The sequence below is a fragment of the Penicillium bovifimosum genome (genome assembly GCF_028826915.1).
Source record: "Penicillium bovifimosum strain IBT 22155 chromosome Unknown utg000003l_segment0_segment0, whole genome shotgun sequence".
NCBI classification, from domain to species: Eukaryota; Fungi; Ascomycota; class Eurotiomycetes; order Eurotiales; family Aspergillaceae; genus Penicillium; species Penicillium bovifimosum.
In genome coordinates this window covers 806,781-820,701 of record NW_026622712.1, presented here as the reverse complement: position 1 = coordinate 820,701, position 13,921 = coordinate 806,781, and the positions used below count along the sequence as shown (strand labels likewise).

Sequence of the window (13,921 nt, the reverse complement as noted above, 5' to 3'; positions counted from 1 at the left end):
GACTGCATGGACATGATTGCATGACTTTTCTATGATTTGCCTTTGAATTCCCGCATGCCCGTGGATATTCCTGCATTGCGAGGTGCGAAATCTGTTTTTGTAATCCAGCAGGTACATACACCGGAGATACCATAGGGCCCTTTTCACAGTTATTCTTATTAAATTCAGCCTTGAATGTATGTACTTTGAGGCTATTCACTCTTCAAGTCAGGAACCTTCAAAGTGGATTCTCCGGGAACGAGCTGACTCAGCAGTGCCGAATTTCCAAGCCGCGGGGGTCGGATGGGGATCGGCTGTAAACTTCGGCAGCGGCAATGAAAGAACTCCTTGCCCCGGAACGGGGATTCTGGGGGTATTGAGTAGCAGAAAAAAGGGAAAAGACTTAAATCAGTGTTAAGATGGGCATGACTGAATTTGAATTGTAAAACACCAAGTGGAGGAACTAACAGCAGTGAAAACTCAGTGTAGTTCATCGAAGGCGGAAAGGTCCGGTAACCCACATTTCCGGGGTAAACGAATATCACTCGGTTCCGATTCCGCCCTCATTGCCGCGCCGGAATATAAAAGTGGCTGCCGCCGCTTTGCGCTGGACGTTCGTTCTTCCGGTCTTTATATAGCGGTTTGAACCTTTGTATCTCAACCTCCAATATTTGAATTGGAAGTTATTCACAATGCCTTCTCAAGTGGCAACATGTCTGCGCTTCGCGCGCCAGTTCTCTGCAAACCCTGCCCAAGTAAGTTATTCGCCGCTGGCTCATACGCTCGCCTCGTGATTTGATTGTGAACGGCAACTGACATGTCTCGTCTCTTGCTAGCACCAACGTTTTATGGCCCGCGCATTCTCCAGCAGTGTTCGCCGATGTGAGATCAACAAAGTCTTTCCCTCCGCCGACGCGGCCGTCAAGGACATGAAGTCCAACTCGACCCTGCTGGCCGGTGGATTCGGGTTATCTGGTGTGCCCGACTCACTGATCAAGGCTGTCCTGGACAACCCTTCCATCACTGGCCTGACTGTGGCCAGTAACAACGCTGGAGTGGACGGAGCCGGTCTCGGTCTGCTCCTGCAGTCCAAGCAGATCAAGAAGATGATCGCTTCTTACGTCGGCGAGAACAAGACCTTCGAGCGCATGTACTTGACCGGTGAAATCGAGCTGGAACTCACTCCCCAGGGAACTTTGGCTGAGCGTTGCCGTTCCGGCGGTGCGGGTATCCCCGCCTTCTACACCCCTGCCGCCTTCGGTACCGTGGTGCAGACCGGTGCTGTGCCTCTCCGACACAACGCCGATGGCACAGTCGCCAAGTACAGCCAGCCCCGCGACACCAAGGTGTTTGATGGCAAGTCCTATGTCATGGAGGAGGCGATCAAGGGTGACTACGCCTTCGTCAAGGCCTGGAAGGCCGACAAGCTCGGTAACTGCCAGTTCCGCTACGCCGCCGCCAACTTCAATGGCGCCATGGGCCGTAACGCCAAGATGACCATTGTCGAGGCCGAGCACATCGTCGAGCCCGGCGAGATCGACCCTGCTGCCGTCCACCTCCCCGGCATCTACGTTAAGCGTGTTATCCAGAGCACTGCCCCCAAGAACATTGAGAAGTACACCTTCGCCAAGGAGGAGGGTGCCGATACCTCTGCTCTCGGCAAGGGTGAGACCGCCAACAAGCGCGAGCGTATCGTCCGCCGTGCCGCTAAGGAGTTCAAGAACGGCATGTACGCCAACCTCGGTATTGGTATGCCTATGCTTGCCCCCAGCTTCGTCGACCCCTCCGTCGAGGTGACCCTGCAGTCCGAGAACGGTATTCTCGGACTCGGCCCTTACCCCAAGAAGGGCCAGGAGGATGCCGATCTTATCAACGCCGGCAAGGAGACTGTCACTCTTAAGCCCGGTGCTAGCTGCTTCGGCAGTGACGAGTCCTTCGGCATGATCCGCTCCGGCCGTATCGATCTGACCATCCTGGGTGCCATGCAGGTCAGCGCCAAGGGTGACTTGGCCAACTGTATGTTTTCTCTTCTACTCTCCCTTCCGTCTTGAATCAATAACTAACATTTTTCTCACAGGGATGCTCCCCGGTAAGATCAAGGGCTTCGGCGGTGCCATGGACTTGGTCTCCAACCCCGCTGCCACCAAGGTCGTCGTGACCATGGAACACACCGATAAGAAGGGCAACGCCAAGATCGTCAAGAACTGCGAATTCCCTCTGACCGGCCCTGCTTGCGTCAGCCGTATCATCACCGACCTTTGCGTCTTTGACGTCGACTTCTCTCACGGTTTGACCCTCATTGAGATCGCCGATGGTGTCACCGTCGAGGAGGTCCAGGCTAAGACCGATGCCCCCTTCAAGGTCGCCGATGACTTGAAGCCCATGCTGTAAATATGCAGACTATATTAATCTGTCAAAGCGTTTTGTAAATAGCAATTAGGAGTTCGACGGTTTCAAATTTCATTCCCAGGGATATCTGGACATGCATCAAGAACGTTTCTGAAGAACGAGGCTCTGTCTATAGATTCGTAGGTAGATTTGAGAAGAAATAGTAGGTATACAAACATAAAACGAAAAAGGTATTGGTACATATCATGCAACCCATCAAAGAAACCCCATGCCCACTCAAACCCAGCGAGACGATAAATCAAGTTTTCCCAAGTTTTTCCAACGTCAACCAAAAGCCTACACAAGGCAAGAGCCATTAAGACAGCCGGATGATACCAGCCAGTCTCTTCCGTAACCGACCAAACCAATCGCGGTTCGGCGCCTCTGCAAACTCGCGCACGACATTGTCATAGTGGTCTGGGTTACTGGCTGGCCGGCGCAGCTTCTCTGGCATGGGATACTTGCGCGCGTACCGGTTATTCAGCAGTGATTCGAGCGCACTCACGGAGGCCTCGGAAATCGCTGGGGTAGACTTGTCTGCTGGTTGAAGGCGGGTTTGGATGTAGGATTGGACAGAGACTGAAGCTGGGCGGACGGCGTCTGTAGGCCAGTGTTTGAGGAGGTGGTTGAGGCGGCTTTGGAGAGAGCTCGGATTAAGGGTCTGAATGGGGGATGTTAGACACTGCCAGAACTGATTTGGGGGCTTGCGTATGGTGTTAGGATTGAAAAGGGTAGATCATGGACTCACCGGTGTTCTAGACATGTTTGGCAGGAGATATCGACAATCGTGTACTGTGTACTGTGTACTGTGTAGAGGTAACAACGGATAAGAAAGTTGAGGCAAATCCGGAACGGTCGATTTTGGCCTGGCGCATCAGGCAGGCTAAGCCACATCCCATTCCTGTTGCCTTCCCCCATTAACCCCGACATCTCCCTCCATCCCCCCTACTCTCGTTATATCCTTTTAGCATTCAACCTATACCTCATTTTCCTTTTCTCACGGTCACTTCCCGCTCAGCTCGCCATGAGCTCGCAGCGCTATTCACGGGTAAGCCTCCCCTCCGCTGATCCCGGATCCTATGCATCCCCGGATGTGACTCCTTGATAGTATACTGACTTTTGCATGTATAGGTGAATCCCCATGATGAAGAGGAAGGGCCGCATTCCTATCCGCTGAATACACGATCCGAACATAACCCTTCTACGACTCCCTCTTACCGTTCCGGATCCCGCTCTTCCTCCCCGTCGTCGAGGCGGTTATTACACGACGATCCCCTACACAGTAATGATGAACGGACGCTGGCCGATGCCTTCGGGGACGAAGACGTGTCTGACGATGATAATGAGCCGGATGATAGACAGCGCTTGATGCGTGCTGACCCCGGCTTCCGGACGCCGCCGGATAACAGCCCTATCGCCACGCCGTCCTCATCGGACGCGAGGGGTGATATAATGGGGTCATCTCCGTCAGGTGGTCTAAGGCGACCTACGGTATTACCAACTTTCCCAGCTCCGTCTTCTGGGGGCAGTCGGCAGATCGCTCCATCTAATGATGGTGTCTTTGCCAACCTGGCCGCTAAACCAGAACGAGGCGGGAAGAGTGAGGATCTTCCTCCTGTAAGTCATTTAATATCCCTGATTTCTTCACAAGCCTTGAATACTGATGTTCTTCTAGTCATATGAAGAAGCCGCCGCCGATGCAACGCCCCCGTATTGGGAGACCACCATTGTGGCACCTGGTATCTCGTCCGACGAGGTTTACGTTGATGGACTACCCGTGGGCTCCGTTTTCTCATTCGTCTGGAATGCGATGATCTCAATGTCATTCCAGCTCGTTGGCTTCTTGCTGACCTATCTCCTTCACACCACCCATGCCGCAAAGAACGGCAGTCGAGCTGGTCTCGGCCTTACTCTTGTTCAATATGGTTTCTATATGAAAGGCGGCAGCGACAGTTCAGGCTCTGATGGTGGAGGCTCAGAATACGTTCCTCCCCCTGACCCCAACAGCCATAACTTCGACCCGAACTCAGTTGGCGAGGGTGGGGGCGATGGAGGAAATGGCGCTATGTCCGGTATCAGCACGAGTGAATGGGTCTCATATGTCCTCATGATTGTTGGATGGTTTATTCTGATCCGTGCGGTCAGCGATTTCCTGCGGGCTCGACGCCATGAACAGCTCGTCTTGCAGAGTCCAGATCGCGGGCTGGGTGTACCGGTCATTGCAGAAGGCGAACGGTCCGAGACTGTTGTTTAATATCCGTCTACACGTGGCTCTTCTTTTCTCGGGACAGGGACATGAATGAAAATGTCTGGCGTTACAGCATGGAGTCCTGTTTTTTTCTATTGACACCCCCCCAGGAGTATCACCTCCGGATTGCATTCCTTGATTTTTCTCCTTCTCCTCTTCTATCCCCCTTTCTGTTTCGAAGATACACTCTATTTTTACTTGGAACGTGTAGTCATTTTGAGAGATACCAACATATATTGGATACCAACATTATAGGCGCCTGAGCAGTTGTAGATTCCAACCATACGTAAAGGCCAAGATCAATGCGCAGGCCACGTACTCCGCCACGATAGGCAGCATTTTATTTAATTTCTTGCTCTTAGCCCTTGCGTCCTTCTGTGCAACTTGATCCCCAGGTTCTAGGGGGGCCAGAAGAAATAGACAAGACTCCGGACCAACTCCGCCTACAGCCGAGAGCCCCATTGTTTACCTATTTTGCCCTCACGAACTACACAAACCTCAAACTCTTCATAACACCGACCTTTCTACCTTTCTAGTCGGGTCAGGTAGCTCGCGGCCTTGTCCGCCATGTCTACCGTCCCTCAGGGTCCTATCGAGGCACGCTCATTATCCTCAGTCACCGCCATCGCATCAAATCCCCCCGCCTACCCACGCAATCCCACCCACGAGAAGCACGAACCGCTATCTTTGTACATTGTGCGCGTACCCGGAAGCAAAGGTATGCGCCATTTCCAGTCCAGTCCATGGCTCTACTCTCTCTTGGCCTGGCTGGAAGTCCATCGTTATCGGCTTGTTCTAACATCTGGAAGATAAGCCCACTAACTGATTGTGCATAACAGACATTTTCCTCTCTCCTCTGAAACCGCCGACAAAATCCAGTGTCTCTGCCGAAGCTATAAACGCCTCTCTATACTACCTCCATGTCGCAACTCCCGAAGACGATACCCTGCTACAGCAAGTGGAGGAAGAGCGCGAGGAGGAGGCCCGTCTGCGCAAGGAGCGCCTCGAACAAGCGGGTGTCGACGACCCGACGCAGCGCGAATTCATCCGGTTGAATAATGTGCGCCGTAAGCCTGTTGGTGGAGGAGGGGATGAAAATGCCGAGCCTGTGCCGGCTGTCCCTCAAGAGGAGGATGCTGCTGCCCCTCCAGCCTTGCCTCCACGTCCAGTGCCTATGCCGCAAGTCACGGCGGAGAACGTGTCCTTCTCCGGGACTCCGGTTGCCAATGCGCAGCATCCTCCGGACAGCAATGTGTCTGGAGGAGTATCGGTTACTCCAGGCGTCAAGGGCGCTATCCCGCGACGACCTTTACCTCCCCTGCCTCCTGGCGAAGAGACATGGGCCAACTCTGCAGCCACGGAGGATCCGTCTAAGCGGACATCCCGATGGAGTGCGCTTGCTGGACATCTGCAGAACAGGGGAGAGAACTGGAAGGAGAAGTACGAGGCGCTGTCGGCTGGCCGCCATAGTCTTGATTCTCCCAGGCCGCGGCCTCGTTCCTCACACAACCGTCCTGCATCACCGGTAGGTAGCCCTGGACAATCTCCCAACCGGAATAGAAATGCACACAGCAACACCCCTAGCAACGCTGGCTTCCATCTGACACTTATCCGACGTGATCCCACATCCGGTACGCAATGGAACGTGGCGACTATCTCGACACCACGTATGGACTGCAACACCGTGGATATCGAAATCTCCACGCCGGGGTACGGCAGATTCGCGGGTTCCAACGAGATGCCTTCACTATCCAGCCTGGCAGCCAGTCTACCACTAGGCATAGGCCGCATACCCAGCTCAGCCCTGCCCCAATCACTACTGTCCCACGACCAACCAAAAGAGCAACCAACCAACCCACGCAAATTCCACCGCCAACTCTGTGTATCAAAACCCTTCGACGACCCCCTCACCGAACACAGCAACAGCCATATCCCAGACAGCCAATCCAAGCTAAAAAGTGGCTACTACGTCTTCACCTCCCCCTGGAACGGCACCTGCACCTTCTCCAGCAGCGTCAACGGCCGAAGTCTCAAATGCAAACACCTAATCCCAAACCCGGGCTTCGATCCATCCAGCGGAACAGAAGCGTCCCCCGCCGTAACAGTCGCCGAACTCCGCTTCAACACCCCCTTCCAAGCCGCAAACCTGCACTCCCACGTCCACCACGCCTCCCACAAACCACACCCATCCCACCTCTCCCCCTTCACCCAAAGCCAACTCCAATCTCTCCGCAACAACGACGTCCCAGAAACCATAACCCCAAACCCCCTCCACCAATCCCCTAACAACGCCCACACAAAACGCAACTCCTTCTCCCAACTCCTAAACCCAAATACCTATACCCGTCCCCGCGCACACTCGGGTCCGGGTCTCACCCAGCCATCCCCTGCAACCCCATCTTCATCCCCATCCACAGACCCGCGCTTGAATATAAACTTCAACCCCTCAGACCTCCTCCGCCGAACATCCCAGCGCGCCCACCGCTTCGCGCGCCAGAGCCAGTTCTACCGCGATAGAAGTAATAGTTCTGGAGCTGATCTGGAGGAGTTTGAGTCTGATGAGGAGAGGTTGGATCTCTCGCTGGCGAGGGAGCCGGCTGGGGGTGGGTTGAGGGGGAAGAGTGCTAAGTTGGGGAAATTGGTCATTGAGGATGAGGGGATTAAGATGTTGGATTTGGTGGTCTCGGCTTGTATGGCTGTTTGGTGGAGGGGGTATTATTATTAGTTTTTTTCATCTGGGTTGGTTTATCTGGTGTTTAAGTGAGGATCTTGTTGGATTTGGATTTGGCATTTGGCATTTGGCATTTGTATGAAGTTCTTTTTTCTTTTTGCTGATCTGGTTGGATGCTGGTGATATGTCTGGACTCTGTATATGCATGTTGAATGGATAGTATGTCTACCTATGTTTCAGAATGTCTAGGTCGTAGTTCTTCAGTCAAAGGTATCTATCAGGTCCCGTGATATCTACAGATGTCGGGACAGAAAACAGGGAGACGCCTTGAGAGATACCTAGATGGTAGGTACTAGTCGATAGACCACCCGGGCAATCTATGGGGGACTTGAATTTGGGAAGATATGCATAGAACCAAGTGATACCGCAGATCGAGAGTGAAATGATAGAAATGCAACAAGTTATAAGGAATCAGAGACAGAACCACCCTCAGGTGTTAGAAGAACAACCCATATATATCGACCCAGTCTTTTTGTTTCTCTGATGGTATCTCTTGGCTTAAATTAGATCAACATGCAGGGCGCGATAGACACGGAGATTCAACACGCCTTACAACCAACAAGTAAAAAAAACGAAGAGCAAAGGCAAGAAACTATCGGTGATGCACATCCATGCCGCGCTGCAGCGAGGATTCCAAATCATTACCGTAACCACCGCCCGCGGTAGCCTCCTGAGGTCTCGGATCCTCCGTCTTCCAAGAGCCATGGTTCTCCGGGATCGGGACATTAGTCTGCTGCGCGATCTGCTGTTGCTGGGCGGTATGCGCCTGCGACTGCTGACGGACCGTTGCGCGGAAGCGACTGACCTCGTCGAGGATCATCTTGCGCATGTCGGCTACTTCCTCGACGACCTCGAAGTGGAAGTCGAAGGTTGTTGGGCAGACGGGCTCGTCCGAGGCGTCGTGCCAGATGTGCAGGTAGGGGTGCTCGAGCGCCTCCTCGACGGAGATACGCGAGGACGGGTCGAAGGCGAGCATTTTGTCCATCAAGTCTAAGGCGTCGTTGTTGGCGTTCGGGAAGAGCGACTTGAAGGCTACCTTGGGCATGAAGGGCAGATTGCGCACGTATTCCTGTGCGCGGGGAGATCCAATGCGCGCCAGGGTTTCTTCGTTGGGGGTGCCCAGGTAGTGCAGGATTTGGTTCAGCTGGTCGACGTAGTCGCGGCCTTTGAAGAAGGGTCGGCCGCCGAGGAGCTCCGCTAGAATGCAGCCCACGGACCAGACGTCAACTGTGCAGGTGTGGGGTCAGCGGGGGCGCAACGTTATGCAAGGCGAGGCGCATGTCTAGTGGTACGTACTGGCTTTGGTATAGCTCTGGAAGCTCAACATAATCTCCGGTGCACGATACCATCGCGTGGCGACGTACTCGGTCATGTACCCCGCGTTCTCCTCGGGGTCGATTGAGAAACCACGGGCCAGGCCGAAATCGCAGATCTTCAGCTCACAGTCCGCATTGACCAGCAAGTTACCGGGCTTGAGATCACGGTGCAGGACATTGGCGGAGTGAATGTACTTGAGACCGCAGAGGATCTGGTAGATGAACGATTGGAAGTGGGCATCGGTCAAGGGCTGGCCGGAGCGGATGATGGCAGCCAAATCACATTCCATCAATTCTGCAGATCCGTCAGTCCCACTCGATTCCAGTAGGAGCAGATTCACCTACCCTCGTAAAGATATGTTTCGTTGAAGTTGTCCGGTCGGGGGATGTCCATATCGTACAGGCATGTGATCTGGCGGAGTTAGCCAAGGCATTGATAAGGATGAGCTGCGGCCTACATTGCGATGGCCACGGAAATGCTGCAGCAACTTGATCTCTCGCAGAGCCCGCTTGGCCAGGATCTTCTTGCTGAAGACATTGGTAACCTTCTTGATGGCGACGCCCTCGCCGGTCTGGATGTTGGTCGCGGCGCTTGGTCTGTCAGCACATGATCCTCCGACCTTGGGCTTCACTCTTGACATCGAGTCTTGAGGTACCTACCACACGATGCCATAGGCTCCCTGACCGAGCTCTTTTGTCACGTTATATTGCTCGTTGACGATGAAGTCTTGGTTGAAAACCTTGAAGACCTTCCGACCTTGTAAATCAGCCATGGCGAATGCGGATGACGAGTCGAAGGGTTAGAGAGTGGGAGGGAAAGTGACAGGTTAGGGCAAGAAAACGAGAGTCGAGGTTATAAAAGAGAGAAGTCGAAGAGAAAGGGGAAGTGCGAGTGCAAGTCCAAGATGTGATGGGATTCAAGAGCCCCGCAGTCCCCGCGGGTGATCCGCGCTAACGTTTACCAAGGTCCAAGATGCTCGAGATCAAAGAGATCTATTTAAGGTGTCTAAGGACTAAGGAGATATTTATATAACATAGATATAACTATACCTATCTAATTACTAATTACTAATAGTATATATAATAGTTATAGACTTCATGCCGAGTCTTCTTTCTACTTATAACTTTGCGCGTCAAAGACATGAAACACAAAGATTCAAGGACACGTCGATCTTCACAACTGCGACGTAGAAAGTTACAAGTTTGCATATTTGTTTGTCTAGATTGCTTTATGTTTGCTTATATTTGCTTACGTGGGCAATGACTTCCAAGGTTCCAGGGAAGGCACAAGCCTGGAGAGGTAGGAAGGTAGGAAGGTACGACTCACGAGGACACCTACTCCGTACTCCGTACATCTAGCCAGTCTTGGCCTGGTTTCACTTTACAATTACCTCTCAACCAATAACAAGAGAACGTCAATTCATGCATTTCATAAATCTGATGCGACATCCGCTTCGTCAATCCTTCAATCCTTTTTATAACCCCTCAGAGCATGTTCTCCAAACGACGCTCCTTGCGCAGAGCCTTCAGCTGGCTCCGGACCGTCTCCAACTCAACCATAACGCCCTGCTTCTGAGTCGCAGGATCGTCACGGTTGCGGATGTTGACGGTGCGAGACTCCTTCTCCGAGGCACCGACAACGAAGATGAAGTTGTACTGAGCCAGTTGACCAGTGCGAATCTTCTTCTGCATGGTGTTGCCGCTAATGTCGATATCGACATTGAGCTTATCACCCCGCAGGATCTGCTGCAGCTCCTCAACGTAGTCGTTCACGGCAGGCATCACCGGAACAATGAGGATCTGGCGAGGGCTGATCCAGAAGGGCCACTTGCCACCGAAGTGCTCAATCAAGATACCCAGGAACCGCTCGAAGCTGCCAATGATGGCACGGTGAATGACGACGGGGCGGGCACGGCCGGGCGCGAGCTCGTCGCTCTTGGTCTCACCCTCCTTGGCCGGTTCGGTCTGACCCTCGTTGGTCATGTACTCCAGCTTGAAGTTGATCGGGGCTTGGTAATCCAGCTGGATGGTGGCACACTGGAACTCACGTTGGAGAGCATCGGCAATAGTAATGTCGATCTTGGGTCCGTAGAAGGCACCGTCACCCTCGTTGATGGTCCAATCGTTACCCTTAAACTTCATCAAGGCCTGCTTGAGCTGATCCTCGGCGTAGTCCCAGGTCTCCAACGCACCCATGTACTTCTCGGGGCGGGTAGACAACTTCAACTTGAAGGTGAAGCCAAACAGCCCGTAGATGGACTGCAAGAAATCGAACAGACCCTCGACTTCAGTCATAATCTGGGAATTCTCACAGATCACATGAGCATCGTCTTGTTGGAATTTCCTCACTCGGGTCAGGCCCGATAAAGCGCCGGAGGCCTCGTTGCGGTGCAGGACACCAAAGTCTGCAATACGCATAGGAAGCTCACGGTAACTACGCTCACGGTGACCGAAGAGAACGAAGTGACCGGGGCAGTTCATGGGCTTGAGGGCCCACTCACGCTTCTCGACATCCAACTTGAACATATCATCTTTGTAGTGAGCCCAGTGTCCGGACGTCTTCCAGATGCCAACATCGAACATGTTGGGCGTCTGGACCTCCTGGTAGCCACGCTTGCGATACTCAGCACGCAGGAGAGACTGGAGCTGGTTGAGGATCTTGGTTCCGTTGGGGAGGAGGAAGGGGCAACCGGGGGAGACCTCGTCGAAGAAGAATAGCTCTTGCTCCCTGCCAATTTTCAGGTGGTTACGCTTCTCGGCTTCCTCCAGGAACTTCAAGTGCTCGGCCATGAGCTTCTTATCGGGGAAAGCAACACCACGGATACGCTGCAGGGAGTCGTTGGACTGGTCACCCAGGAAGTAGGCAGATGAGTTCTGGAAAACACGTTAGCATGTACACCCCTCAGCGAAACTATCAACCAGCCACGCTTACCTGCATGATCTTGAAGGTCTTGATCTTGCCGGTGTTCTGGATGTGAGGGCCTCGGCAGAGATCGACAAGAGTACCGCAGCGGTAGACGGTGCTGCTCTCACCGGTGACGAGCTTATCAATGTAGTGCAGCTTGTATTTGCTGTACGCGAACATCTTCTTGAGGTTCTCCTTGGAAACCTCCAATCGGTCGAAGCTTTGTTTCTCCTTGAAAATGCGTGCCGCCCGAGTGTCAAGTGCCTTCCAATCAGTCTCACGGACAACTCGTCTGCTCCCCCCGTAGATATTAGCATTGGCGCAATTATGGGGAACATGTAACAGGACTAACGCACCCGTCGGGCATGGCCATGTCGTAGAAGAAACCCTGAGGGGTAGGGGGTCCGTGGGATAGCAGACACCCATATTCACATTCACATGCCTCACCCAGAGTGTGAGCGCTGGAGTGCCAGAACACCTCGCGGGCCTCGGGGTTACTGAACGGCAAAAGCAGAACGCTGCAGTCCTTCTCCAAAGGCCGGTTCAGATCCCAGAGTTCTCCGTCGACCTTGGCAATCACAATGTTGGCGCTCAGATCCTTAGGCACATCGCGCAGGAATGATCCGGGGGTGGTCTCGAAGGCTTTGGCGGGGATCGAAGAGGGGGGTTGCCGTCACCAATGTCTAGCGAAACGGTGATCTCAGGGTGGGGGCGGTTCTTGGTCTCTTCCAGGTATTGTTGCCAGAGCTCCTCGAAGAGCCGGTTTCGCTCGATCATGACCTCTGGGAGGGCATCGGTGGGCGGGGCCTGCTTTTTGTTATTCGCAGCTTTTGGAGGGGCAGCAGCGGCGTCGTTGGCCTGTGCCTCGGCGGCAGGCCGCACGGGGAGATCTTTGGGGGCTTCAGATGCCATGTTGGAGACCCTTGTAGCAGCAACACAAGGGGAATTGGCCGTGAACAAGAACTCTGACTGTGCTATACTTCACATGGAGGGGAAAATGACTCTTCATGCGGGCGGTGAGACCTTGGTCACGTGCTGGTACTGCCCTTAGCGACACTTTACCGCTTCAAGTTTCCACCGAGCGAAAACTTCTCCAGCTTTGTACAAGCCGTCGATCACCAATACAACCACAACATGTCTTTCCGTGGTCGTGGTAATGCTTCCGGTGCCAACCGGGGAGGTTTCGGCGGAGGCCGTGGAGGTGAGATTTTGCCATTGTGAATGCGATGCAAGAAGTCAAAAAATGCTAACGAAATTTTTTTGTTGCAGGCCGCGGAGGTTTCCAGCAGTCTTTCGGCCCCCCAGCCCAGGTTCTGGGTAATTATTCCTTCGAAGTCGACAATATTTGATTCATGTCACTGACATACCGATAGAGATGGGTTCCGTGATGCACTCTTGCGAGGGTGAGATGGTCTGCGAGTCGATCAACCCCAAGATTCCTTACTTCAACGCTCCTATCTATTTGGAGAACAAGGTACGCTGCCGCACCACCAAACAATCGAATGTGCAAAGCAGATCCTAATCAATTGATACAGACTCAAATCGGCAAGGTCGACGAGATCCTCGGCCCCATCAACCAGGTCTACTTCACCGTCAAGCCCCAGGACGGTATCGTCGCTACTTCCTTCAAGACCGGCGACAAGGTCTACATCGGTGGAGATAAGCTGCTTCCTCTTGAGAAGTACGATTCATTCCTAATCTTTTGTATGCGCTCGGACTAACTCTAATCTTCAGGTTCCTCCCGAAGCCTAAGCCTCCCCAGGAGCCGCCAAGCCCAAGCGCGCTGGCGGTGGTGCTCCCCGTGGTCGCGGTGGATTCGGTGGCCGTGGTGCCCCCCGTGGCGGTCGTGGTGGTGCTCCCCGTGGCCGTGGTGGCTTCGGTGGTGGTCGTGGTGGTGGTGGCTTCGGTGGTCGCGGTGGCAGCGGCGGCTTCTCCCGTGGTCGCGGCGCTCCTCGTGGCGGCGGCGGCTTCCGCGGTCGTGGCTATTGATCCAATGTACTGTCTGTTTACGGCGTTTGGGGGATCTGGGAGCTTTTTCAGGAATATCTTTCCGTCTTCTTGTGCATCCTGCGCAATTGCAACTTAACTGGCTGCAGGCTGTAGTATATCACCAGTCAAAACTGTTTCTGTTGTTCGAATATTTTTCCAGCAGTTGCGATCGCAAATTAGATTTATGGCAGATCATGCTCGCCTTAGAAATTTGGCGAATACTAAATTCGCCGGACTTTCGGTTGAAATGTTGAGATGTGGCTAGTGTAGATGTGGCGCAGTTGCACCGCCTCTGCGTCGCAGTGGAATGACGTTGACCGCCCAGCGAATCTGTGCGTCTGTCAACACTTTAAGCAGGATTGGCG

The 13,921-nt window shown here is 53.5% G+C and overlaps 7 protein-coding genes across 7 annotated transcripts; 4 read left to right on the top strand and 3 right to left on the bottom strand.

Annotated features, from left to right (window-relative positions):
- Window positions 1–671: 671 nt before the first annotated feature.
- Window positions 672–2,370, top strand: N7515_003361 (3-oxoacid CoA-transferase; the record flags this gene model as incomplete). Its single annotated transcript, XM_056664105.1, has 3 exons — window positions 672–734; window positions 816–1,995; window positions 2,057–2,370. 3 exons carry the CDS (start codon window positions 672–674, stop codon window positions 2,368–2,370), a joined length of 1,557 nt encoding a protein of 518 aa, XP_056523162.1.
- A 313-nt stretch (window positions 2,371–2,683) lies between these two features.
- N7515_003360 (ubiquinol-cytochrome c reductase complex assembly factor 2) lies at window positions 2,684–3,130 on the bottom strand (the record flags this gene model as incomplete). Its single annotated transcript, XM_056664104.1, has 2 exons — window positions 2,684–3,028; window positions 3,116–3,130. 2 exons carry the CDS (start codon window positions 3,128–3,130, stop codon window positions 2,684–2,686), a joined length of 360 nt encoding a protein of 119 aa, XP_056523161.1.
- Window positions 3,131–3,391: 261 nt separating this feature from the next.
- On the top strand, window positions 3,392–4,621 carry N7515_003359 (metal homeostatis BSD2 family protein; the record flags this gene model as incomplete). Its single annotated transcript, XM_056664103.1, has 3 exons — window positions 3,392–3,415; window positions 3,499–3,984; window positions 4,043–4,621. 3 exons carry the CDS (start codon window positions 3,392–3,394, stop codon window positions 4,619–4,621), a joined length of 1,089 nt encoding a protein of 362 aa, XP_056523160.1.
- A 561-nt stretch (window positions 4,622–5,182) lies between these two features.
- On the top strand, window positions 5,183–7,340 carry N7515_003358 (uncharacterized protein; the record flags this gene model as incomplete). Its single annotated transcript, XM_056664102.1, has 2 exons — window positions 5,183–5,333; window positions 5,455–7,340. The coding sequence occupies 2 exons, from the start codon at window positions 5,183–5,185 to the stop codon at window positions 7,338–7,340; spliced, it is 2,037 nt and encodes a 678-aa protein (XP_056523159.1).
- Window positions 7,341–7,938: 598 nt separating this feature from the next.
- Window positions 7,939–9,435, bottom strand: mpkA (mitogen-activated serine/threonine-protein kinase SLT2; the record flags this gene model as incomplete). The annotated part of the gene is made up of 5 exons (XM_056664101.1): window positions 7,939–8,573; window positions 8,643–8,957; window positions 9,008–9,074; window positions 9,121–9,253; window positions 9,323–9,435. The coding sequence occupies 5 exons, from the start codon at window positions 9,433–9,435 to the stop codon at window positions 7,939–7,941; spliced, it is 1,263 nt and encodes a 420-aa protein (XP_056523158.1).
- A 712-nt stretch (window positions 9,436–10,147) lies between these two features.
- N7515_003356 (threonine--tRNA ligase THS1) lies at window positions 10,148–12,479 on the bottom strand (the record flags this gene model as incomplete). Its single annotated transcript, XM_056664100.1, has 4 exons — window positions 10,148–11,536; window positions 11,595–11,859; window positions 11,924–12,209; window positions 12,245–12,479. The coding sequence occupies 4 exons, from the start codon at window positions 12,477–12,479 to the stop codon at window positions 10,148–10,150; spliced, it is 2,175 nt and encodes a 724-aa protein (XP_056523157.1).
- A 222-nt stretch (window positions 12,480–12,701) lies between these two features.
- N7515_003355 (H/ACA ribonucleoprotein complex subunit GAR1/NAF1) lies at window positions 12,702–13,556 on the top strand (the record flags this gene model as incomplete). The annotated part of the gene is made up of 5 exons (XM_056664099.1): window positions 12,702–12,768; window positions 12,837–12,884; window positions 12,941–13,041; window positions 13,103–13,271; window positions 13,321–13,556. 5 exons carry the CDS (start codon window positions 12,702–12,704, stop codon window positions 13,554–13,556), a joined length of 621 nt encoding a protein of 206 aa, XP_056523156.1.
- Between the last annotated feature and the right edge of the window lie 365 nt (window positions 13,557–13,921).